The sequence below is a fragment of the Protopterus annectens genome, chromosome 2.part0, assembly GCF_019279795.1.
Source record: "Protopterus annectens isolate FY-2018-M chromosome 2.part0, PAN1.0, whole genome shotgun sequence".
NCBI classification, from domain to species: domain Eukaryota; kingdom Metazoa; phylum Chordata; order Ceratodontiformes; family Protopteridae; genus Protopterus; species Protopterus annectens.
The window spans coordinates 478027181-478051428 of record NC_056728.1 but is presented as its reverse complement, the minus strand read 5'-3'; the positions used below and the strand labels follow the sequence as shown (position 1 = coordinate 478051428).

At 42.7% G+C, this 24248-nt stretch overlaps 1 protein-coding gene across 2 annotated transcripts in view; it reads left to right on the top strand.

Moving 5' to 3' along the window:
- Positions 1–24248, top strand: part of LOC122793129 (FGF1 intracellular binding protein) — a 544410-nt gene that overhangs the window by 242973 nt on the left and 277189 nt on the right. For both annotated transcript variants that reach the window (XM_044060893.1, XM_044060894.1), the window contains exon 6: positions 12276–12409. In XM_044060893.1, the coding sequence (XP_043916828.1) occupies positions 12276–12409 (134 nt within the window). The remainder of the gene's footprint in view (positions 1–12275; positions 12410–24248) is intronic.

Sequence of the window (24248 nt, the reverse complement as noted above, 5' to 3'; positions counted from 1 at the left end):
CAATTATGCATATTGCTTTACTAAACATGTATAAATATCTTCAGATATTAGTGACAAAACTTTTGAAGCATAATGTAAACCTTTTTTCCCCAGTACCATGAAGTACCATATAAATACTTATTTTTCAAGTTATTAATATAATTCTTAACAAATGACATACTCATAATATTTCTGGACATTGTGTCAGTATAAGTCAAACTAACTAAAAAAGATAACAGAACAACACATTCTGCATAACCATGCACTTTGCTAACAGTATGATGAATTGAACTACTGTCTGACATCACTGTCTGACTGTAACACTAACGGATTGAGCAGTGTATTCTTCGTGTAAACTTTGACATACAGTAAATGTATGCTGGAAGCACACCTAAAATGCCCGTGCTCAAATTGATAGAGACCGGCCAAAATTCATGGACATTGACCCATTATTTGTCAATGTAACTAAAAAAGGTAATGGACCAACACGTTCTGCATAACCATGCACTTTGCAAACAGTATAAAAAAATGAAGCTCTACTGTCCGACATCATTGACTGACTGTAAAACTAATGGAGTCACCAGTGCATTATTAATGTAAATTATGACATACAGTAAATTTATGCTTGAAACATCCTTAAAAGGCCTGTGCTCAAATAGTTTTGACAAAATAATTGAAGGACTGTGGCCAAAAGACATAGACATTGCGTTAATATCAGTCAAAGTAACTAAAAAAGTTAATGGAATAACATATTCTGCATTACCATACACTTTCTAACAGTGCAAAGAACAAATACTGTCCAGTATCACCAACTGACTCTAAGACTAATAGAGTGAATGGTACATTCTCAATGTAAACTTTGCATACAGACTGTGACTCTGCTACTTCCTTCTGCTGGTACTGCAGCTTCCCCAAATCCTGTCCCACTAATGAAGTGGTCACCATTAAAGTTTATACTAGACCCAAAACCTGCAGCAGCACTTACTACAAAACCTCTCACCACTAGCCCTTTCAACCAGAATGTTCACGTCCTGTTTGCATGCATATGCACAATATAAAAATGTTTGTATATTATAGTAACTGATAGATATAAGCAGCTAACGATGACTAGTACTTAGATGAAAACAAACGGTACATTTTAAATTAAACAAAAAGTTCTATTGTCCATAAACTTAATAATATAGTTTTGAGTGTAGAATTTAATAAAAAGTAGAAACATTTTTTGCACCTGAACTCGTATGACAAAGAAACTAAACAATGTCCAAAGTAACTCAGTGTTCTGTTTTTAGACTATCTCTATGACAACAAAGTTTTTGCATTTTGACTCATATGCTTGTGAGATAGAAAGTACAGTTCATGTCTTCAAATGTAAAAGGAAATAACTGGACAGTGCACCCCCCCCCATCCCTGCCCAACAAGTGCTCACCAGTTAGAATGCCCCACCTACTTGCTCAGAAATTATACCAGATCAGAACTCCTGGGATGAGAAGTTGGGGAGTGATTGGAAGGGGAGAACAAAACTGGATTTCATCTTCAGTAACACAGTTTGAGAGTGATTAGCTCCAATTTAAGGGAAGACAGATTGATTACAGTGAGGCTGCAGCATGGTTTTATCAAACCATTCTACAAGAGTTGGCATGCTGCAGGAGACAAACATATTGATGAACTTCTTGATAGCTAGCACAGTACCTTATGACATTTGGAGAAAGTGATAGTTCCACAATGAAGCATTGAGAAAGGCACATTGCTGCGGACTGCAAACAGTATCATAATTATTTTCCACACCAACAAAATTAAAGTCAGTACGGAAATTAATGCTGTACTGCAGTAGATGTGCTGACTGAGTGCACAATACAATTGCAGTTTTGAAAATAATGGCCAGAACTCCACGTTGAGAGTAAAAAAAAGGAAATATAACTTCCATTTTTTAAAAGGCAGCAAATCATAGCAAAAGATTTGCTGAAGAGTGTGCTGTAGTACAATACCAGCAACACTGAAACTGAGAAAGAAAGTCTGGAATTTAAAATCAAAGTAAAACAATCAGCAAAGATGCCCTAATAAATGTGAAAACACAGCAAGATACTCACTTGAATAAGGCTGAAGGTGTCCAGCTGCAACAAAACTTTTCCCGCCTTGATCGGGGCAGAATAACAACAGAGCTGCTTCTACACCTCCCGATATCTGGAAAAAACAGAAGTATAGAAAGAGGGATAGGGATAGCTCACCTTTTATTGGCAGAAAGATGGGAAAGGACCCCTTCAACAAATAATAGAATCAGGAAGTTACAGGAATGTCATACGTATGATAACCTGATTGATTACTGCACCATGATGTCTGTTGTCATGTTTCAGAAACTAATTGGGTTGTTAGATAAATAGCAGTAAACTATAAGAGGATGTAAAGGTAGAAGAAGAAAAGCTTTAAAATGTGAAAGAGTTGCAAAGTTGTATAACAGGATGTTACGACAGTGCTCTGAAGACAGCATGGATGCATGCCACTACCAGAGATGACTGTATCGATCGTGATATTATGCTCCCAACTGTACATGCCAGTAAACAAGTTTTTCACAGAATTTTCAGATAGTGACAGTGTGCTTTTTTTTTTTTTTTTTAATTTATACACGAATACATGCAGAATTCAGTGGCTGCATTTGTGTATATGTAAAAGGCAGTACAAGGCACGCTATAGTAACAAGTGCACTGTAGAGCTGTAGGCATGGAAGGCAGATAGAGTTTGACAATGCGGCTGAAAGCGCCCGCCGAGAATTTGCAGAAGTACTGCTATAGGTGCGAGTGAGCTAAGGACCCAAATCACCTTGCTCTCTTACTACTCCACAACACAAACAGCTCTACAAACTCTTGATTTAAAGATTTGAATCTCCACCAACACACAAACAAAACATGCCGAAGGGACAAGATTAGTACCCTATTTTACCCCATCTCTGGAATAAACTGTCACTGTATACTAAACAGACCAATATGCTCACATCCTTCAAGACAAATCTTGACTTTTCAATGGGCAGCCACAACTTCATCCCTGGTGTGACCTGCTTTGTTTTTCTAGAAGTGGGAGATGCAAAGCTGAGTACCATTAATGTGACTAGAGGTCTCGTAACTTACTTGCCTTATATTTCTTACAGTCCAGTGGTATTGTGTTCCTAAGAAACAGGACACATCTACTCGAGATGAGTGATGTTTTATTGTGATCATGAGAGACAAAAGAGGCTTTGTCCAAGAACTTCACTCATGATAGAGATGTCAAAAGAAGTGTGTTTAGAGGTGTTTAAGTGGTTAATGTCATTGAAACATCTTACAGAATTATCAGTGGTGTCATTGCAAGATAAAAAACTAGGTCCATTTTTAGTTTTGTGTACCACTGTTGTGTGTCCCTATCATTAAGGTTTTCAATTTTAAGAAGACCCGTGAAATAGCCAACCAGATCCAGTTTTACAGTTCATGGACTGTGTAAGTGTTCCTAAATGTACTGTTCTTTTTTATCCATTAATGCAAGTTTCTGTGTGAAAGTACATTTATGTATTGAAGGATCTGAATGATCTGTAAATGAGAGAATTATCAGTAGCTGGACAAGCTGATTTGAGCTCTGCCAGTGTGAAAACAGAAACTGTAAATTAAAATAAATAAATAAATAAATAAATAAAATAAATAAATAAAGGGGTCCAATGAAGCTTTAGGTTTGGGTAATATTCAGTCACTGGCTAACAGTTATACTGCCTGGATGCCAACAAAGAAGATTTTTTAAGAGCCTGAGAGAGAAAATCAACAAGAACAGGAGAATAGAACATTCTGGCTGTGAAGGATCCTGCATCTGTTAAGAAAAAATATTTCAATGCATGGACAAAACTTAGTGATCTGCCTGACTAGCCAAAATAACCACATTTTAGATTTAATGTAACGTATAAATCGAATGACTTGATGATTAATGGGCACTCCTGTAAATAGTTGTTTTTTTTTCTTTTATGTGTGAGGTTTAGTTGACATTTTTTTCATTTATTATGTTCACAAATTTCTGACTAAATGTTGTAGCTGGTAAAAGGTAAGAATGAAAAAGGGTAACCATTTGAAATGTTGGGAACCAGTAGATCAAGTCCCAAAATACAGAGACTGAGTGGCCAAATGAGCAGACTTACATGTACAAAGTCCGAAGTGCCATTTCTCCGAATATTCCCTTTTCTCCAAAGTAAGGCAATCTCTGAGTTGGCTATATACATTCAGGGGTTGTGGGGGGTCTCCCCCCCAAAAAAAAAAAAGTTTAGAGAAGAGCAATTCAATTTTTGAGATTCATTCTTCTATATTTTTTGTCCTCCAGCTTGTTGGCACTCAAAGTTTAATAGGAGCCATAAAAAAAAGTGTTTTCACCACAAGAATACAGTGACAAACACAAAATAGACTTACCCCTAGTCTATAAACACAATTTTGTAAATGTTTTCTCCCAAATGTTAAAGAAAAAGTTAAAATTACTAGTTTTACACTGAAAGAAAAGCTAAAATCACAGTCTTCCAGCTGACTGAAACATCACATGACAGTCCAAGAAGAAGTAAACTCATAGCATAAAACAAACCATTTCATTTAAAGAATTGTTTTAGTCATAAAGTAAGTTGTGGAAGTTTTTTTTCCTTGTAGGAAACTGAGCTACACAGCAGTGGAGAAAGCACTAGCCGACCATCAATCCTCTAAAGCCCACAAGAGGAGAGCTAGAGCGAGTGCCAAAATACGGAGACTGAAATTGCTGATTTTCTCCTACCTAGTTTAAGCTGTCAGTGGTCTGGTTACATGGCAGGTGCCCTAAAGTTTTAGAAGCTGGCTGGCTGTTATGTCACATGTAGGATATAACCCATATAGCTAAGGTTATTAAAGTAGTAACCAGATAGTGAATACCAGAAGTTGCTGTTAAAAAGGGATAACTGGTAGGACATATGAAGTATTGCATGATAGCTGTAAAAATAATTAGAGTTAGTGAGAAAAGACTGGGAAGAGTGACTGGAAAAGCAGTTTGCAAATAAACATGTTGAAGGGTGCTTGTATGGCTACCAAGTATGCAGCAAAGTCCAGGAGGTTTAAGATTTCTGTTTGGAAATATATGCAAAGACATTTTATACCCCAAGCAGACTTCAGATATGTTTTTCTCGGGTAGATAGCAGTTGCTTGAAGTGTGATGGGAAAGAGAGCTAACTGGGAACGTGTTTGTTGTTCTGTTATGAGGAGCACAGTAGATTCTCAAGACTCATTGAAGAGTCTCAAAATTCCAATATGGTGTCTCCCAACATGTGAAGTGGAGTGTCGTGCAGAAGGTTGTCAGCTCACCAGGACCAGTTTCTGCATTATACACATTGGCAACTAAGTTGGATAAAGTGGGTATAGATAACTAGTAGATGGTGGATGGATGGATTACATCTTTTGGGGGCTATTTGGATGACAGTTGTATGAACCATACAGTCATGATTCCTAGTGACAGATAACCCATCTATGTATTCTTGGTTTCTAAATACCTAGGCCTGTATTTCAACCCAAGCTCTTGATGCAGTGACAGAGTTCAGTAGTATGTATCTTGCTTTCTTTCTTTCATTCTGTTTTTTTTATTTGTATATATTATGTAGGTTTGTCATAGATTTAAGGTGTTTAGAAATGTCAACCCAAAAAAATTCAGTATACAGGATCCCAATGCCAAAAGCCTTTACCCTCTGTACCCCACACATTATCCTATACTGTGCAACCTACTCTAACACTGTATTGTCTGAAAGTAAAATAGAAGTGAAGTTGAGATGTTAAGTTGTCAATCTCGCCTTCATTCTTGCTGGATGGGTTCGGAGCCGATCCTCGGCTCCGACTCGGCCACTTACTAAGCTCGAGAGCTAATTTTACCGGCTCGAGGCAACCCTATATCCCATGATGCAAGGCGATAACTATCCAGATCTCGTTTGCCGCTTTCGCTTGCGAGGTGCTTTTTTTACCGGCTCCTGGTAAGTTTTTCAATTTTCAGACTTTTAGTCTCTCCCCTTTAGTTTTAGTCACTACCGTTGTTGTGTAAACTCTTAACGATTAGTTTAACCCTATCTCCGTTAGTGTTCCCTTTTTTTTTTTTCCAGTTATTTATCCCTTCCCCTAAGTTAGGCCTTAAGCCTCCCCCTTTCCTAATTTTTTGTCAGGGATTCTGTTTGGTGTTTGGGTGTGTTTGTATCCCTGTTTTAATTTTATTTGGATTGGGTGTTTATTGTGTGTGTGTCTGTGTTTTGTTACTTAGTGCTTCCTCGACACAGTTATGTCGAAGGACACAAAGGTCTCAGGCTTCAAGAATTGTGACTCGTGCTGTCAGAAAATGTCTCTGACAGATGGTCACACTTCTTGTGTTTACTGCCTGGGACCTCTGCACCTGCAGGACTCTTGTGCTGTCTGCCATGCCTTCAGCCCAAGAGTCCTGCAGGAGCGCAGAAATAAATTAATACTGAGGGGCTTATTAAAGCCTGAGAGCTCCCCGACTAAGTCGGCTCCGGGGAAGCCCTCCAAACCAGTTAAGCCTTCGGCTCCAAGCCCTAAGCCATCGGCTACTGGTTCGCCTTCTGTGACGAGATCGGCTCCAGCTGGAGCCGATCCTTCTATGTCACAGGTTACAGTATCGGCTCCATCCGGCGCCGATAATGCTAAATCTGGGCACTCAGTGTCGGCTCCGGCTGGAGCCGACGTATCCTCGGCTCCTTTGGCTCCACCTATCTCAAGAAAGAGATCAAGATCCCCTTCGTTGGAGTCGATACATTCGGCTCCGAGATCACCCCTGCTCTCTGAGTGGAGCCATCGGAGCCAGTCTTCTCGGTCGTCCAGGCTGTCTGACCACGACCTTGAGAGAGTGGTGAGTAGACTATTAAAGTCTCAGGCATTGGCCCAAATGCTCCATAGCCCGTCTCAACAGACGGTAGCTATTACACATCCACCTAACATTCCTCCTTCGACTCTCTTACAGAGCTCGGAGCCGGAGCTCCTCGGAGCCGTGACTGTTGTGACTTTGGAGCCGATACCACCTCCCCCTTCGGCTCCGTCGTCCTCTGCTTCGATCTCCTCCTTGATGCCTTCATTGGAGGGATCCAGGCATCTGGTCTCTCTCGTCGGCTCCGAGGGGGCGAGTGGCATCGGACCCTTGTCCGACCCCGTTCTCCCTCTCGGAGCTTCGGCGCTGGTGAGCTCAGCCCCAACATCAGCCTCGGAGCCATCCTTGTCGGTGCGGCCTGGGGTTCCTATCTCTTCGGAGCGGGAGCCTTCTGGCCTCTCTGATGGGGGAGCCTTCGAGGTGATGAGGAGTGTACTAGCCCCAGGGCGTAGTCAACGGTCAGTTCCATCAGCTCCTCCCACTACAGTGCCTGCTGACGTCTCTTCCCACTCTCTTGCTCCCGGACCCAGAGATCCAACGCCTCGGGTTTCCCCACTGGGAATATCTTCCTCTTCCGAGGCTTCTCCTGACCCGTCAGGTGAGCCTTCGCGTAAGAGGACATGTAAGAGGAAACATCTAGACTCCCCCGAGTTTATTACATCCGATACTGACTTGGATGAGTTGGAGGGATCCCCAAGGTCCCCCTCTGAGGATGTCTCTTTCTCAGACATCCTTGAACTCCTTAAGCAGAGGGGGAACTGGCCTTCCCTTAATCCTTCCGAGGACGAGTCGGTATACATAGAGGCGTTCGGGTGTCGACCCTCCACCTCCTGGGTGTCTCCGCCTTTCGACTCTCTTATGGACGTGGTGGCTCGGAAGGCGTGGATGGCCCAGGACTCGGTGGAACCCATTCCTCGGAGGCCTTCTAAATTCATTACGTCCCCACCTGATAGGCAATTTTTGACAAAAGGTGTCCCGGTTGATGCCATGGTGGTGGCTGCAGCCACCAAGAAGGAATTAGCTGATCCTTACCTGTCCATCCTCCTAACAAGGATTCCAGGACTATGGATAGGTACGGCAAGCAGATATTTTCTTCAGCGACCTTTACCATGCAGTCGCTGAACTATTTGTGTCACTTCACCCGCCTTCAAAGAGATGTTCTTAAAGAGTTGGGAGAAGTTTTACAGGATCCGTCAGCTGCTGGGTCCCAGGATAAAATTAACTCACAGCTAGGAATCCTAAACTCCATTGTTAACTCCTCCATGCGGCTCATTTCATATGCAGCCGATGGAGCGAGTAGGGCCGCAGGTACAGGAGTGGCTTTAAGGCGTCAATCCTGGATGCGGCTTTGTAATTTTGCAGACCCCTTCAAGGCGTCCTTCACAAACTCTCCCTTTGATGGTTCGACTTTGTTCGGACCTCAAGTGAAAGACACCTTGACTAGATGCGAACAAGATGGCAAGACTCTTTCTGCCGTAGGAGTCCATTTCTCCACCCCTTCAAGACCTTACCCAAAAGGTCAGAAGGGAGGGAAAATGTGGTTCTGCAAATCTCAAGGAGTCACGCCTGACGCACGAGGTCAGTTTACCCCAGAGGCAGAGGGGGTAACAACAACAGACGCCGCCCTAGGGGCAGAGGGGGTCCGCAGAATCAGGGTAGCAGGGAGTCTCTCTCTGACAAACCCTTCCAGCATCCCTGAGATGTTGCCCGATTGTCCACCTTCGGAGGCAGTCGGGGGAAGATTATCGCTGTACCCAAAAGCCTGGCTTTCCCTTTCTCAAGACAAATGGGTACAGTCGATCATATCCGAGGGTTACAAAATTCCCTTTATCCAAACCCCAGTTCAGCAAAAGGGAACCCTACCAGACGTTCCACCCGGTCTAAGGGAACTAGCAGTACCAGAGATATCAAAACTGCTAGCAAAAAGAGTCTTCCAGCCAGTCCCAGCAGACCAAATAGGATCCGGAATCTACTCATGGTTCTTTTTAGTACCAAAAAAGACAGGGGACTGGAGACCAATATTAGATCTCAGCAAACTAAACAGGTTTGTAAAAAAAACAAGGTTCCGGATGGTCACGCTTCAGTCCATTCTACCCTTTCTGGGCAAGGACAATTGGATGTGCTCGGTGGACCTTCAGGATGCGTACTATCACATAAAAATTCACAGGCGCTCCAGAAGGTTTCTCCGCTTTCGGCTGGGGGCCAGTCACTTCCAGTTCAGAGCCCTGCCATTTGGACTCACTACAGCCCCCAGAGTGTTCACCAAATGTATGGCAGTGGTTACGGCTCACCTGAGACGTCAAGGATTCCAGGTGTTTCCATATCTAGACGACTGGCTCCTCACCGCCACCACCAGGCATCAACTTCTCCAAGCCAGAGATTACACCATTCACATTTGCAGAGGGCTAGGGATTTCTATAAATTTCAAAAAATCTGCCTTGTCGCCCTGTCAATCTATTACCTTTATAGGCGCAAAATTGGACACCGTACAATTTTCAGCAAAGTTAACAGACCAAAAGATCTTGTATATTCAAAACCACATCCATGTGATTCTTCAGAGCGACAAAATTCAGGCCAGGTTTGCCCTGAAAGTATTGGGTCTTATGGCAGCCGCCATAACACTTCTTCCCCTTGCCCGCTTTTACATGCGTCTCCTACAATGGATGCTGTTCGCCCAATGGTCCTTTCAACGACTTCCCATGCGTCACAGGATCATAATAACTCCAATTTGCAAAAGGCATCTGACCTGGTGGATATTGTCCCCTCAAGTCCATCAGGGCAGACCCTTTGTTCCTCCCGCCCCGGTCGCCACGGTTACATCGGACGCCTCCCTGATCGGGTGGGGGGGGCATTATCAGGGCAGGATGGTCCATGGCACTTGGCAACCTTTTGAATGCCACCTGCACACAAATGTCCTGGAGATGAGAGCAGTGCTTTTACCATTGCAAGCCCTCCATGACTCTCTTCCCCTGGGAACTATTGCAGTCCAAACGGACAATATGTCCATAGTGTGGTATATCAACAAGCAGGGCGGAACCAAGTCCTATCCACTGTGTCGAGAGGCACTCAGACTTTGGCAGTGAGCAATCTCTTCTCAGCGGTTTCTGATAGCAACGCATATCCCCGGGAAATCCAACATCATAGCGGACAGGTTGAGCAGAGCTATTCTCATGCCTCACGAGTGGTCTCTCAAACAATCTGTGACGGAAGAGATTTTTCAGAAGTGGGGCCTTCCTTGCTGCGATCTTTTTGCTACGCCTCAAAACAGTAAATGCCCCGACGACTTCTCTCTCTTCCCCCTTCCAGGCCATCCCCCCAGAGACGCTCTAATCCAAGATTGGCCCCGGGGACTTCTCTAGGCCTTTCCTCCTTTTCCTCTAATACCACAAGTAATTCAGAAAGCAACCGCCTTGAGAGCCAAGATGATTCTCATTGCCCCTTATTGGCCTCGACAGGTATGGTTTCCGTTCCTACATCATTATCTTTTGGTACAGCCATGGCATCTGGACCCGGTTCCAGATCTTCTGACCCTCCAGTCGGGGCAGCTGCACCAATCCATACCTTCTCTCAACCTCACTGCTTGGTTGCTCCACTTCCATCCCTAGCCAGGCTTCCTATGATTTCTAATCCCGTCCGGGATATCATAGTAGCTTCCCTTAAATCTTCCACCAGAAGGATTTACACTAGTAAATGGCAACGTTTCTCCTTCTGGGCAAAAGCTAGGAACATAGATCCCTTTACTGCTCCGATTCATTCGGTCTTGGACTTCCTAGCCGAGATTTTTCATTCAGGATCTTCTTCCTCCACAGTAAAAGCTCAGTTGGCAGCCATTTCAAATTTTCATATCGGCTTGTTGGACCACAACATCATGTCACATAAACTTTGCAAGGGATTCCTTAGAGGTATATTTTTACTTAAACCTCCGATTAGAGACCCCCCACCACAGTGGGATCTAAATTTAATTTTAACATCCTTGATTCTTCCCCCTTTCGAACCTGCGGCTACCTGTTCATTGAAATTTCTTTCTTGGAAGACACTCTTTCTAGTCGCCATTACTTCTGCCAGGAGAGTATCTGAGCTTCATGCCCTCTGCATTCGCCCTCCCTACTTAATATTTCACAAAGACAGAGTTTCTCTAAGGACTAATCCGTCTTTCTTACCCAAAGTGGCATCGCAGACGAACTTAAATCAATCTATTGATCTTCCAGTTTATTTCCCAAATTATTCTGATAGAGCGGAACAAAAACTACATTATCTCGATGTTCACCGCCAACTCAGATATTATCTGGATAGAACCAAACAATTTAGGAAATCTAATCAACTGTTTTTATCCTATGCAGAGAACAGGAAAGGTCTTCCAGTATCCAAGGTAACCCTATCTAGGTGGCTGTCTTCTGTGATTACATGCATTTATCAACTCAGAGGTAAAGAGTTGATTTCTAAGCCAAAAGCCCATTCCACTAGAGCACTAGCTACATCTACAGCTTTTCAGGCTAGACTTCCAATAGACACTATTTGTGCAGCAGCCACATGGGCCTCTCCTCATACCTTTGTTTCACATTACAAATTAGACTTGGCCTCCAGAAACAGAGCAAATTTTGGTTCCACTGTTCTCAAGAGTCTGTTCCATTGAGCCGCCCAGGATAAAGGTGCTAGGGACGCAGTCCCATCCAGCAAGAATGAAGGCGAGATTGACAACTTAACATTGAGAAGTTATGTACCTACCATAACGTTCCATGTTAGTTGTCTTCTCTCGCCTTCTTTCTTGCGTCCCGCCCACCATCCCCCTAGCCTGGTCAGACTGAGAAGATTGTTCCTCTTCCTTGAAGAGTCTTGATCCAATTTTTCCAGCTAATCAGCTTACTAGTGTCACTAGATCAGGTTGGTCTTTTTCGGGGGATTATTACCTCTTCCTCCTCCTCTCCAGTTGGAGGAATATATTGCATAATTTTTCCTTAGCTACCAAACGAGATCTGGGTATTTATCGCCTTGCATCATGGGATATAGGGTTGCCTCGAGCCGGTAAAATTATCTCTCGAGCTTAGTAATTGGCCGAGTCGGAGCCGAGTATCGGCTCCGAACCCATCCAGCAAGAAAGAAGGCGAGAGAAGACAACTAACATGGAACGTTATGGTAGGTACATAACTTCTCATTAACACTTAACTCTGCATGTCATCGCAATTGTTCATCTGCCTGTTACTGGTACTTTATTTGTTTAATTGATTTCCTTTTAAAAAAAACTAGTCCTTAACTGGTAATTAAAACATACACATCTCAGCATACTATAGCATAATAAATACGTGGCTTTGCAGAGCCTGTAAAGTGGATATATTCTTTTACCTCATCAATTTTTGAGAAAAGTGTATCTCACTTGTTCTATTTTAAACAACAGAGATATCATATTTATGTTTCTTTTTCAGGGACTATGCAGCCATTGTATTTTTCGCTAACAATAGATTTGAGACAGGAAAGAAGAAACTGCAGTATTTGACCTTTCAGGATTTTGCTTATTGTGCAGAACAGTTAATTCAAAACTGGACACTTGGAGCTGTTGGTGAGTGTGTGTCTACAACAATCTCATGTTTGTTGCTGCCATTTACAAACGTGCGTGCATAGCAGTATTTTCCATCTGTTTTTTGCTACCTCAGGCATGCAAGACTGGTAGTGGGGCAAAGAGACTGCACAGAAAAATAAATACAATTAACATCTCATCTGCATTATGTTTGAGAATTACAGTCTTGTAAATGGGTGAGAACTGAGTTGTAAACATTTAATATATATCGGTCGCATTTAAATGGATGCTTCCTGCACCTAACCTCAATCATGAGTCAAGTTTTGTGAATTTCCTGTTAGAAATTAAATACAGGAGTCTTAAGAGCAGAGTGGCGCAGTAGATAGTGCTGTCACCTCACAGCAAGAGGCTCCCTATTTTGATTCTCAGCTGTGATACCTTCTGTGCAGAGTCTGCATGTCCTCCCTCTATTCCTGTGGGTTTCCTTCAGCTGCTCCAGTTTCCTCCACTTTCCAAAGACATACAGTAGGTAGATTGGACACTCTAGATTGGCCATAGGTTTGTGTATGCATGCAAATTTGTGGTGTGGTAGAGAAACAGCAGCAGGGCTAGCCACCTGGCAGTGTGAACCTTGGAGTGGGATGATTTTCCCTGTTGAAGTGACACCATGGCTGCATGTGCAAAAATGGGGAAAGGGGGTTGTGGATAGATGAGTGGAACGATGTAGATCTTGCATGTTTTGGGGGGAAGGGCTTAAGGCTCTTGCATTCCTTGAGTTGGAAATGGTGATGCATTTTCTGTTTCCATTGCATTTAGTTTTCTAGGTACATGCAGAAAAACAAGTCTGAATGAAAACATGCATCTTTAACTGTTTTAAACAACAGTTTGTAAGCTATGCCCGGTTTGTAGGAATCTCTTTATCTGCCAAAGTTGGAAGGACCATTTTTAGTAATGATCTTAATTCTATGATTTTAAACATTGCTATAACATCTTAATATTTATTTAGGTCACATTTTATTTTGCTGCCTGAGTAACATGCGTGTGTGTGGTACAGGAGGCCAGAGTTCCTTTACATATGCTGCTGCTTTATCTGTGTCAGTCTTACTCCTTTTCTGAGTTGTAGAAGAGGAGGAGGAGACTAGGGCAGACAAGAAGGAAGGAAGGGAAAGAAGCAGTGAGTGAACCTATCTCTTCCCAGGAATTTCCCCCAATCATGATTGCACTCCAGACCTCTTTCCCCCTCTTTTGTTCCTTCCCACCCCACTTCCCCATGTCCTAGGTGGAAGGTCAAGTTTCTTCAAAAAGCAATAGTTTACTCTGTTGTCAGACATTCTGGAAAAGAGAAGCAACATCAGTAGATTACAAAAATGAATTTAAAACTTTCCTTCCTTTCATAAGAGCACTTCAGGTTGCTGTAAACCATCTGCCCATGGTAGGGTTAGTAATGAACCATTTATTAACTTATGTAGCAGTAGGGCATGCTCCCCTACGGAAGTGGGCTGAGGCTTTTACTTAGTTTCTTCTGGTTCTAATGAAGGACATACCCTGGAGGACCCATCTTAGATTTTTCTGCTCCAATTGAATTTCTTGGAATCAAAAAGTGTGAGGTGATGACCCAGCAAGACTGTCTTACCTTGCTAATGCCCCAAACCTTAATGGTGAAACTAGATTTGAAGGACCCACTTTCTCCACATTTGCATCTTTCAGGGACACTGGAAGTTCCTCAGGTTTCAGGGGATCCATATCACCTTCAGTTCACCTCTTTGGGTCTAATTTCTCCAAGTCTTTTTGGTTTCTAATACCATTTTGAATATTCTGATTTGTTTTCTTTGCACCGTCTTTTACTTGTGTTCTGCTATTAATTGCATATTAAAACTAGGAAACAGACCACGGCTATGTTTCTCGTGAGTCGCACAGAATTTTTCCCCACCCTGCCACCCTGGTGCTGTTGTGTTCTTAAACTCAACTGTCTTTCTAGTTGCCAGCCCCTTGTGTTAGTTTGAGCACATATCTCATTCCTCTCCCCTTTCATTGGCTGTTGTAAGTACACAATTATCATTTTGTAAAATTACTCCCCTTCAACTATTTAAATGTATTGGCCATCCCACTGTATTCCATAGAACCAGAATACAAAGTTCCCACCCCCTTTCAGTCTATCACGCTCTCTTAAAATTAGTGGCTCTCCACTTATACAGCTAAAGCTTAAGTTTACTCCCCCCTTTCATATTTAACTGTTTAGTGCACACTGCATTGCTTAGGATATTAACCCATATTTTCCATCTTACCTTTAAAATCTGCAACATCTATGGCAAGACCACCAATTATTGGAGAGACCATATTCTGCCTCTCAGTAGTCATCTTGGTATTAGTGCTTCTATTTTCTTCTGGTGAGAGAAGGAGCACAAGAACTTTTCATCTAATTCAATATTGCAGTTTTTGCACAATCCCCAATACAACATTCTTGCCACTTTATTGTACCTTTCAGTATATAGACCTTCTACCATGAGTGCATCATACCCAGTAACAAAATGTTTCATGTCTAACAAACTTTGGGATTTCTAACAACCAACCAACCAACAAAAATCGAATTTACCCCCCCCCCCCACACACACACACACACACAAATGTTTTGTAGGAGCACTCCTACAATCAGAACCCACCCCCACCCCAGCAAAAATCTCTCCTTATAGGATTCATAAATGTTTCAAGGCTGTTTCAGTCTCTTGACCATGGGTGCATTGCCAGTGTCCAATGAAGAGAGCATCTTGGGGCCTTAGGGCATACAGCAACACTGTCTTGATGGTATCCCTGGCCAAATCCCATATGATGAAAACATACTTTTTTCCCCAGAGGTCTATAGGATCCAGCACCTGTATTCCCTGGACATATTTTTCCTTGATTCCTGCTGTATGGAAGGAGTTTGCTTGGAAACTTAGCAGTGGTCTTGACTCTTGCTCAAAACTCCCATACCTTGGCAATAGGTTCCTTGGACTTTGCCTGGGGTTCACGTATCAGACACATCGTAGTGCAGGAACTATGATCCCCTGTATTGTTGGTTTGCATATCAGTATCAGAGCGATCCTAGCTCTAACCTGTGACCTTTGTCTTCAAGGACACCTGGACACTGGGTATGCTTTAGATAGTTATAGGCAATACCAGAGGTACATTGCACATCACCAAGCTGGGGGGGCATGCACTGTTATCATTAATGAATATGAGGGACCTTGCACTGAAGTATAAACTCCTGTAATAAGCAATGCATAATCCCGTCAGATGACACAGCTCACTCTCTGATCAGGTCCACAGCAGCCCCAAAAGTGTGCCTTGGATTGAAAATCCTTCAGGCATATAGTGTAGACCTGGGACCCCCTAGATGGACTTGTTTGCAATGCCCCCCAAAGCTGCCAGATCCAAATATTCCACTGCCGGGATTTGTGCTAGAGGACCTTGCTCATGATTGCCTTTTCAGTCATCTGGAGCAAGTAGCTATTTTATACTTCCTCTCCTGTTCTTCTCATACCCAAAATACTGGTGAAGGCCACAGAGGGGGAGAGAGCAAACATTAGCCTAGTAGTCCACTTCTGGCACAGACCGCCTTGGTTCTTCTAATTGTATGAACACAAATTGGAGAAGGCATGATTCTTCAGAAGCATTACACACTGTTGCCCCAACAAAAGGACATGTTAGTGCATTTGAATCTAGTCAGACTTTAATTTTATTGCTAGTAGAATAGTTCACTGGTCCTGAACTGGGAGGCCTATGATCCAAAGGTGTCATGCATTCTTAAGTAATCTAGGAAACGTACCTCCAGGAAATCATATTTACTGAAATGAAAAAAAATTTCTTCCAGGTACTCAGCTACACAAGCTTCCTGAGAGCCTTAACACAGAAAGTCCCTTACTGTCTGAGCTCACTTTCAACAAGGGATTGACGTATTCTTCCATTAAAATTCACTTATCTTCTGTATCATCTGTATGACTCCAACTTTGGCTATTCTTTCAGTAGCTAGACTTCATCTCAGGCCACCCAGAGTCACTGCCCCTGGAAAAACTGACGCTACCACCATTTGAATTGGCTGTTGACTGTCGTAAAATTCCTCTCCTGGAAGGCTGTTTTTCTTGTAGGGAGTATCTTATCTTTAAATTCTTAACTTCTTATGGCCTTTGAGCCCTATTCACCCTTTCTTCTGAATAGAGTGGCCTTGATAACAAATCGGCCTGTCGTGTCAGATGTTGTATCTATATTATCTATAAGTCAGTCTGTTCAACTCCTCTTCTTTCCAAAACAAAATAAAGGGAAAAGACTTTTTCATTCCTCTGAGAGCACATAGACATCTGAAGTGTTACTTGGCAAGAACTAAGGAATGGAGAAAATGAGAACATTATTTTTTTATTTCCTTAAGACATGTCAAAGTAAGGAAGGCAGTATATAAGCAGTCTTTATTAAAATGTCTAGCTAACTGCATGGCAGATATTTAGACCATAAAGTAAAAGTCTTTCTTGCAGAGCAGCAGCTATTTCTTCTTCTCTTTTCAATAATGTTTCTGCTCAAGGTATAGGTGAGGCAGCTACCTGGGCTTCCAGCCATACCTTTCCAAGCGTTACAGCCTAAATGAATATTTCAAGAACAGGACAGGCTCTGCTTTTGCTATCCTACAGGATCCACTAACTTCCCAACCATAGGACTGACAGGGTTACCATTGCTTTAGCTCTATTTTCACATTTCTTGCATACTACTGAACCAATGATTCCTACAATAAACATACTACAGTGTTGACTTACCATAGCAGTAGATGTTCATTTTGTTCATGTGCAGGGTACGAGAGCCTAGAGCTTCCAAGGAGAATGTGAGGTTGGACTTTATTTTATCTTATTCCATATACCCCCAAAACTGTAGTGTCTGCAAGTCATCGGGTTATTTTTGACTGGAGGATAAAACCTGAGCCCCATATAGACGTATACCAAAGTTATGTTTGTTGGGACTAAATTTTCTTGGATCATCTTAAAAAAGAGACAGATGTAGCGTGGGCTTCTCAGACCTTTCTACTCATCATCAGTCTGACATACAGAGTCCTATGTTGGCATATGTGAGCATTTATTAAATGTCCTCTATGGTCATCTTGCCAAAATCCATGCCAGCATTGTCTGTACTGTCATGGAGAATAGCACAGCATTGATGATTGCCTCAAATGCAAGATATTCAGCTTAGATACAGAATGTGGGAGACTAAATATCGAAGGCAGGAGAAGTTGATAGCCCACTTCACTGTGATGGTGGTGGTCAGGAGCTTTTCACATGGAGACTGGTGGGAAATTTCTTGTAGCTCCAAACTGATGACAGTGCATCACCACAATGACAAGAGTTATGAGGCCAAATCAAGGCTTGGACTTCCTAAGGATAAGTTCAGTATCCAACCAGCCTCCCTAGAGTTTGCTCTCTGGTGGTGAGCATGCCTTTGGCTACTAATGGTTTGAACCAGAATTGGTCTTCATTCTCAGTCAAGGCCCCCAAGATTTGGGGAGGCAAGGCATTTAGTACATTAAGTGTATCTTCAGATTCTTGCATTCTTCAGGTAATCAGCTGGAGTTTTTGACCAGCCAAGTTGAACCAGTCAGTTATTCTCTTTTGTCCTGCTTTCACAAATAAGGGGTATTCAGTAATAAAACTATCCTCCTACTTGCAGTCCCAGCCCCCTATGGGGCAGCACTCTGCAGTCAAGGAGGGTCTTTTTTGTCATACCATAAAGCCTCTGCCTATAGCTTCCCAGAACCTAGGCATCAAACAAATGTTTTCTGTCTGGTGGAAATTGAATGTGTTGTAAGGGAGTGTACCTTTAGAGAGTGTGGTCTTCAATCCATGCCAAGCCCATCAAAGGCCTACCCCCCACAACTGTCTACCTTTCGCTAGTGCAGGTTTCAAATCCCACAATCCCTGGCTTCATTCTGTCTAATGTGGGCCCACTAGTAGAGTCCTCAGTCTGTGGCATGTCACTGAAGAGGACAAGATCATATGATGCGTGAGTACCACTATCCTATACAAAGGAAACTTCATTTTTCGGAGTTGTCAAGTCTAACAGTGCAAGGGGTGGAAGGGGTAAGAGGAGAGTCATAGAGAGAGACTTTACAAAAAGCACCTGATTCCTCTTTATTGGCCATCAAAATGATTCTGAGTAGGGTACCTGATGAACATACTGCCAAAGAAGTGGACATACAGGATGTTCTCATCCTTCTTTTTGAAGGAGGATAGTTTCCATTATGCTGTCCTATGCAAGACTCCACGGCCTGTGTGGCATCTGGATAATATCCCAACAGACTGCCAGCCATAATGTGATGTCCTTACTATTCTGTGTCAGTAATTAAGGAGCTTCAATCCTCACTACTGACTCCAGTGTGAGACTGCCACTTAAACAGGAGTAATATTTCACAATTTTCCCCTAAGAGCACAACAGGAACATGCTCTGTAACCTGAGACTGGACTGTATATTTCTGTCCACCATTAATGTAACTCCGTATTACATACTTCAGAGCAATATGTCCCAGTTTGAAACCTCTGATATACTCGCACTTAAATTAAATCTCACACATCCAAACACTTCTGGGAAAGCCTGACACAGATTTCAAGCTGTGCCCATTCCTCAGAATAATACGGTAACACACTGCCACCAATTGGAGAACCTTTATGCCCTTTTAAAGGGGTGTCCAGTTATGAAAATTAGATAGAAAAACAAATGATAGCAAATGACCTAAAGCAACCAGGCTTTTGGAGTGTCCCAGGAAGTTATCAAAGCAGTTATAAGCACTCTCAAATCTGTAAAGAAAACATTTCTTGACCAGCCATTATATAAGTTAATAAAAATATTTAATAATGAGCAAAATGATTATTAGAGTTTACTTCTTTATATTTTTAAACAAACAGACCTCTATCACCAGTAAAATGAAATCAATACCGAAGGATAGAAATCCAACATTTAGAAAAACTGATTAGTTATAATTTTCCCATCTGACCAAAGAACAGTGTCCCTGCTTTAAACTAAATTATTACAACAGAGCAAATGCAGGCTTACAGTTCTTGGTGAGTCCTTTCGGGTACCCACTGCACAGTACAACTGTGAACAACTGACAACTGCAACTGGCAACTATAACTGGCTGTTAACTGTCTTCAACAGGCTCTTTTATAGACTAGCTTAACTGTCACAACTGTTCCATTTCTAATTTTCATTTCCTATTTTTGAAAATCAGTCAACAGCTGTTTACTAAAGGTCCTTCCTGCCTTTCAGCTTATGACAGTAACACATAGCAACCCGGCTGCCTCGTGGTTTTTGGCATCATTTCAGGCTTGCTAGTTGTTGCTGTAGCACCTACCAAGGGGAGAAAACGCTGAGAGAAGAAAATAAGCCACTTTTGTGATTTTAAGTATTTTCTTCTGATTTTTTGTTAAGTTTTACTGCTTTGCCGCCTACTTTTTGGCATTTTCTGGCTTGCTAAAGTTTATATCTGTAACAGTAACAGTACTTGGAACACATCTAGAGCCTGTTTACTGCATTTCCTGTGTTGCACTTAATTTAAAATCATTTGTTTCTCTAAAAACTGCATTTTACCTGATTTTGGCCTAGCACTCAAGTGTGGGGTCATTTATTGCACTGTTGTGATTATTTTGCTGCTTGTGTATCTCTGCTACCTTTAAACTACAACAAAAAGAAAAAAAACAAAAAATCTTGCTTTTTTTCCCACTTTCTGAAAGTTAAGAAAGTTCAGTTACAGATTTTCTGTTCTGAATTGTTTGGAAGTTTCTAGAAGGCCAGTGCTTGCTTGGGCTAAAGGGAAGTCTCTGTGTTCACCAGTGGGAGTGGTTAATACTGAACAGCCTGCCTGTCCCTGGAGGAGTGGTTACTACCTAGAAGCTGTAGTTTTATAGTTTTATTGGCCATTTTGGGTCAATTCTAAACTCCTTGATCTGTCTCTCTTAAAACCCGGCTGCCTCATGGATTTGGCGTCTTTTCAGGCTTGCTAGTTGTTGCTGAAGCACCTACCAAGGGGAGAAAACGCTGAGAGAAGAAAAGGAGCCACTTTTGTGATTTTAAGTATTTTCTTCTGATTTTTTGTTAAGTTTTGCTAAAGTCTGGCTTGCTAAAGTTTATATCTGTAACAGTAACAGTAGTTGGAATACATCTAGAGCCTGTTTACTGCAATTCCTGTGTTGCACTTAATTTAAAATAGTTTTTTTTCTCTAAAAACGGCATTTTGCCTGATTTTGACCTAGCACTCAAGTGTGGGGTCATTTATTGCACTATTGTGATTATTTTGCTGCTTGTGTATCTCTACTACAACAAAAAGAAAAAAAAAAAGTCTTGCTTTTTTCCCTACCTAGAAGCTGTAGTTTTATTGGCCATTTTGGGTCTATTCTAAACTCCTTGATCTCTCTCCATCTTAAAACCCTACAACTCTCTTTTTGCGTGGTTTTGCGCACTGAGCAGCATCGGGAAGCGCCGCTTAAACAGGTTTAAACTATTCCAGGCTCCACAAAGTCTGCTCTTCACTTTTTCCCTTAGAACTGTTCAAACTCTCAAAGTAATCACTCTGTTCTCTTTCTAAAGCCCTGCACTTGCTCAGCTCTTATAAGGAAACACTAACTAACTAAAGCACTACACCCTCCTTGACTTCTCATAAGTATTAGGCTCCCGATTGGTCCTTCCTGATCAAGTGAAAAATCAGTTCCCTTCCCTAATCTGATCAGTAAAAAAACAGTTCCCTATACTAATCTGGTATGTCCAAGGGTCAGTTTCAAGGTTACTCTCCAGTCCAGCTGGTGAATCTGGGAATTTTGCGGCAATGTTACAATTGCCTTATGTACACAGACAACTGGAGGCAGAGCTCTCTCAACCCAAGGCTGGCACAGTCAGTCAGGAGGAAAAGGTAACCACCCACACCATAAATCCAGTCTCACACAGACCTATTGCATTTGCATACCCAACACATAAAACACAAAAACATACTCGGAGGCTCTAAATAAAAATCTGCCTAAACAGCAAAGACCTCCTAAGCAGATATCCAAGCAACAGCCACCCCTCAACAATACCCATGAATCACATATCTCACAAAATTAGTGTGCCTCACAGTCACAGCCCTTAAGGCCAAACAACACACCAAATACACTTGTTATAGGGGACTCTATTGTCTGGCACACTGACGTCCTGCTCACCAGACTGAACAAGGAGAAGGTCACTGTAAGCTGCCTGTCTGGTGCCAGGATCCGCCACATAACACAAGCAATCAGGTCACTCCAAAGCAAGTACAAGTATGACTCCGTCATTGTCCATGCTGGTGTGAATGACCTGAGATGTACCTCCCTGGACTACATGAAAAGAGACATAGAGGAGCTCTCTGACCATGTAGCCCAGGCTGGTATGACCCTGACCTTGAGTAGCATCTTGCCCTCACCAAGAATGATGCCACAGTATAAAGACAAAATGATCAGTTTCAACAATTGGCTAAAGTATTGGTGTCATTCAAAGGGGATCCAGTGTCTGTCAGCCTGGGATGACATGCTCGACAAGCCACGTTGCTTCGCTAGGGACGGCTTGCACCTGTCACCCTTAGGCTTTCGTATACAGGCCAAGGCTCTTGCTACCCCCATAGTGCCTTTTTTAGGCAAGGCTCAGAGGACAAACCCACCTCCATAGACAACCCAAGGATAAAAAAACTAAAGGTAATGCTACTCAATGCCAGAAGTCTAAACCTCAAGATGCATGCACTCGAGGCTCTCCTCAGTATGGAGAAAATTGATGTCTGTGCAGTAACAGAAACCTGGTTCAAGGCTCCTGAGAGCACCCCAGCACTACCAGGTTATAATTCATACCATGCGTTTCGGCCCCAAAACTCGGACCGAAGCACAAAAGGAGGGGGAGTATCTATATTCATCAAAGATACTTACACCTCCAGGTTAGTGGCACTGCACGAAGCATCGGAAACCATCCATGTGCAACTAACAGCGGGCAAAACTGCCTTTCAGTTTGTAGCCTGCTACAGAACACCCTCCCTATTACCTTGGCATTCTTGAGAACACTGGAGAATATGAAAGTCTCTCCAAACACTATGTTATTGGGTGACTTCAGCTACCCAAACATTGACTGGGAAAACTACTCAAGCCCAAACACCCTCGCCCAATGGTTCCTTAAATTTATAAACTCTAAAGCAATGGAACAACTGGTCACCACTCCCACAAGAGGGAACAACATATTGGACCTGGTCATCACCAACATGGGGACTCTATGTTCCACACCAGAGGTAAACCCCTCATTGGTAAGATCAGACCATAAACAAATTTCCCTGGACATCCATATCCCGTCCCAACCCCCAGCCAAGGAAATCACTGTAAAGAATTTCTCAAAAGCCAACTTTGCACTTCTCAAGACTTAGGTGGAACCCTTCAAAGCCACTGGGCCAGAGGATAATACAGTCCAATCTGCAGAATCCTTTACAAATGCATTCTATGAGCACCTGCAGGAATGCATGGATCGTGCTATCCCAAATGAAACCAAGACTCACTCCTCCAAAAACAGGAGACCGGTCTGGTGGACCCCAGCCATAAATAAGCTATACAACAGAAGGAGGAAGCTACTACATGACAGAGCAAAATCCCAAAAAGGGAAAGCATCTCTGATCAGTATTAGCAAGAAACTTCGATCCCTCATAAAATCATCAAAGGCCAGTTTCGAAAGAAAAATTGCCCTAGACACTAAAGATAATCACAAGGCCTTCTTTAGTTATGTCAGGAACATGGGCGGAAACACCCAGATATGCTCTGAATTGTTGCATAACGGTACAAAATATACCGAACCTACAGACATAGCCAACATCCTGGCAGACAGATTCAGCGCAAACTTCTCCCCCCCCTCCCCCCCAAAGGAGCAAATGCCTATCCCAACTGAATGTAACCTCCCTGACATCACAGATGCACAGGTGAAAGCTGCCCTCTCCAAAGCAAAAAACACAGCATCTATGGGACTGGACGGTGTCCCAGGCTGTGTCTTACATGAGCTCCAAGAAGAACTGAACCCTCACATTAAGTCACTGTTCAAACATAGCCTTACTACAGGATATGTACCCAAAGAATGGCGTACAGCTACAGTGGTCCCACTCCACAAAGGGGGTGCCACAACGGACCCCGGAAACTATCGCCCCATAAGCCTGACTAGTCTGGTCTGTAAAGCTATGGAGCGTATTATCATGGAACTCATAAACAAAGACATTGGGAGCCTCCAGACACTGGACCCTACCCAATTCGGCTTTGTTAAGGGCAGATCTTGCCTCTTAAACCTAGTTGATTTCTTTGAAACAGTTATCAAAGCCATAGATGAGGGCAAGGTAGTCCACACAGCCTACCTGGACCTCGCAAAAGCCTTTGACACAATACCCCACTCGGGCATCATAAATAAGCTTAAAAGCTTAAATATCAACCCCTATATCACAAGATGGGTTGCAAACTGGCTCAGATATAGAACCCACATGGTCAGAATCGCAGGTGCCATATCCGAATCCAAACCAGTTACAATTGGCGTCCCACAGGGCTCAGTTCTGGGACCTCTCTTGTTCGGTATATACTTCTCTGAGGTTCAGGCTAACACCGGGGGATTATGGCTGACAAAGTTCACAGATGACTGCAAACTGGGGGCCGTAATGGAATCTCCAGCTGACACAAGCATCCTCCAAAATGGTCTCACAGAGACGGATGCTTGGTGCCAGAGCCATGGCCTCAAGCTAAATGCTAAAATGTGCATAGTCATCCCCTTTGGGAAAAACAAGGTGCCCACAAATTACCACATAGGTGGTAATCCATTAAGTACGGAAGAAGTAATTAGAGATTTGGGGACCAATGTAGATAGT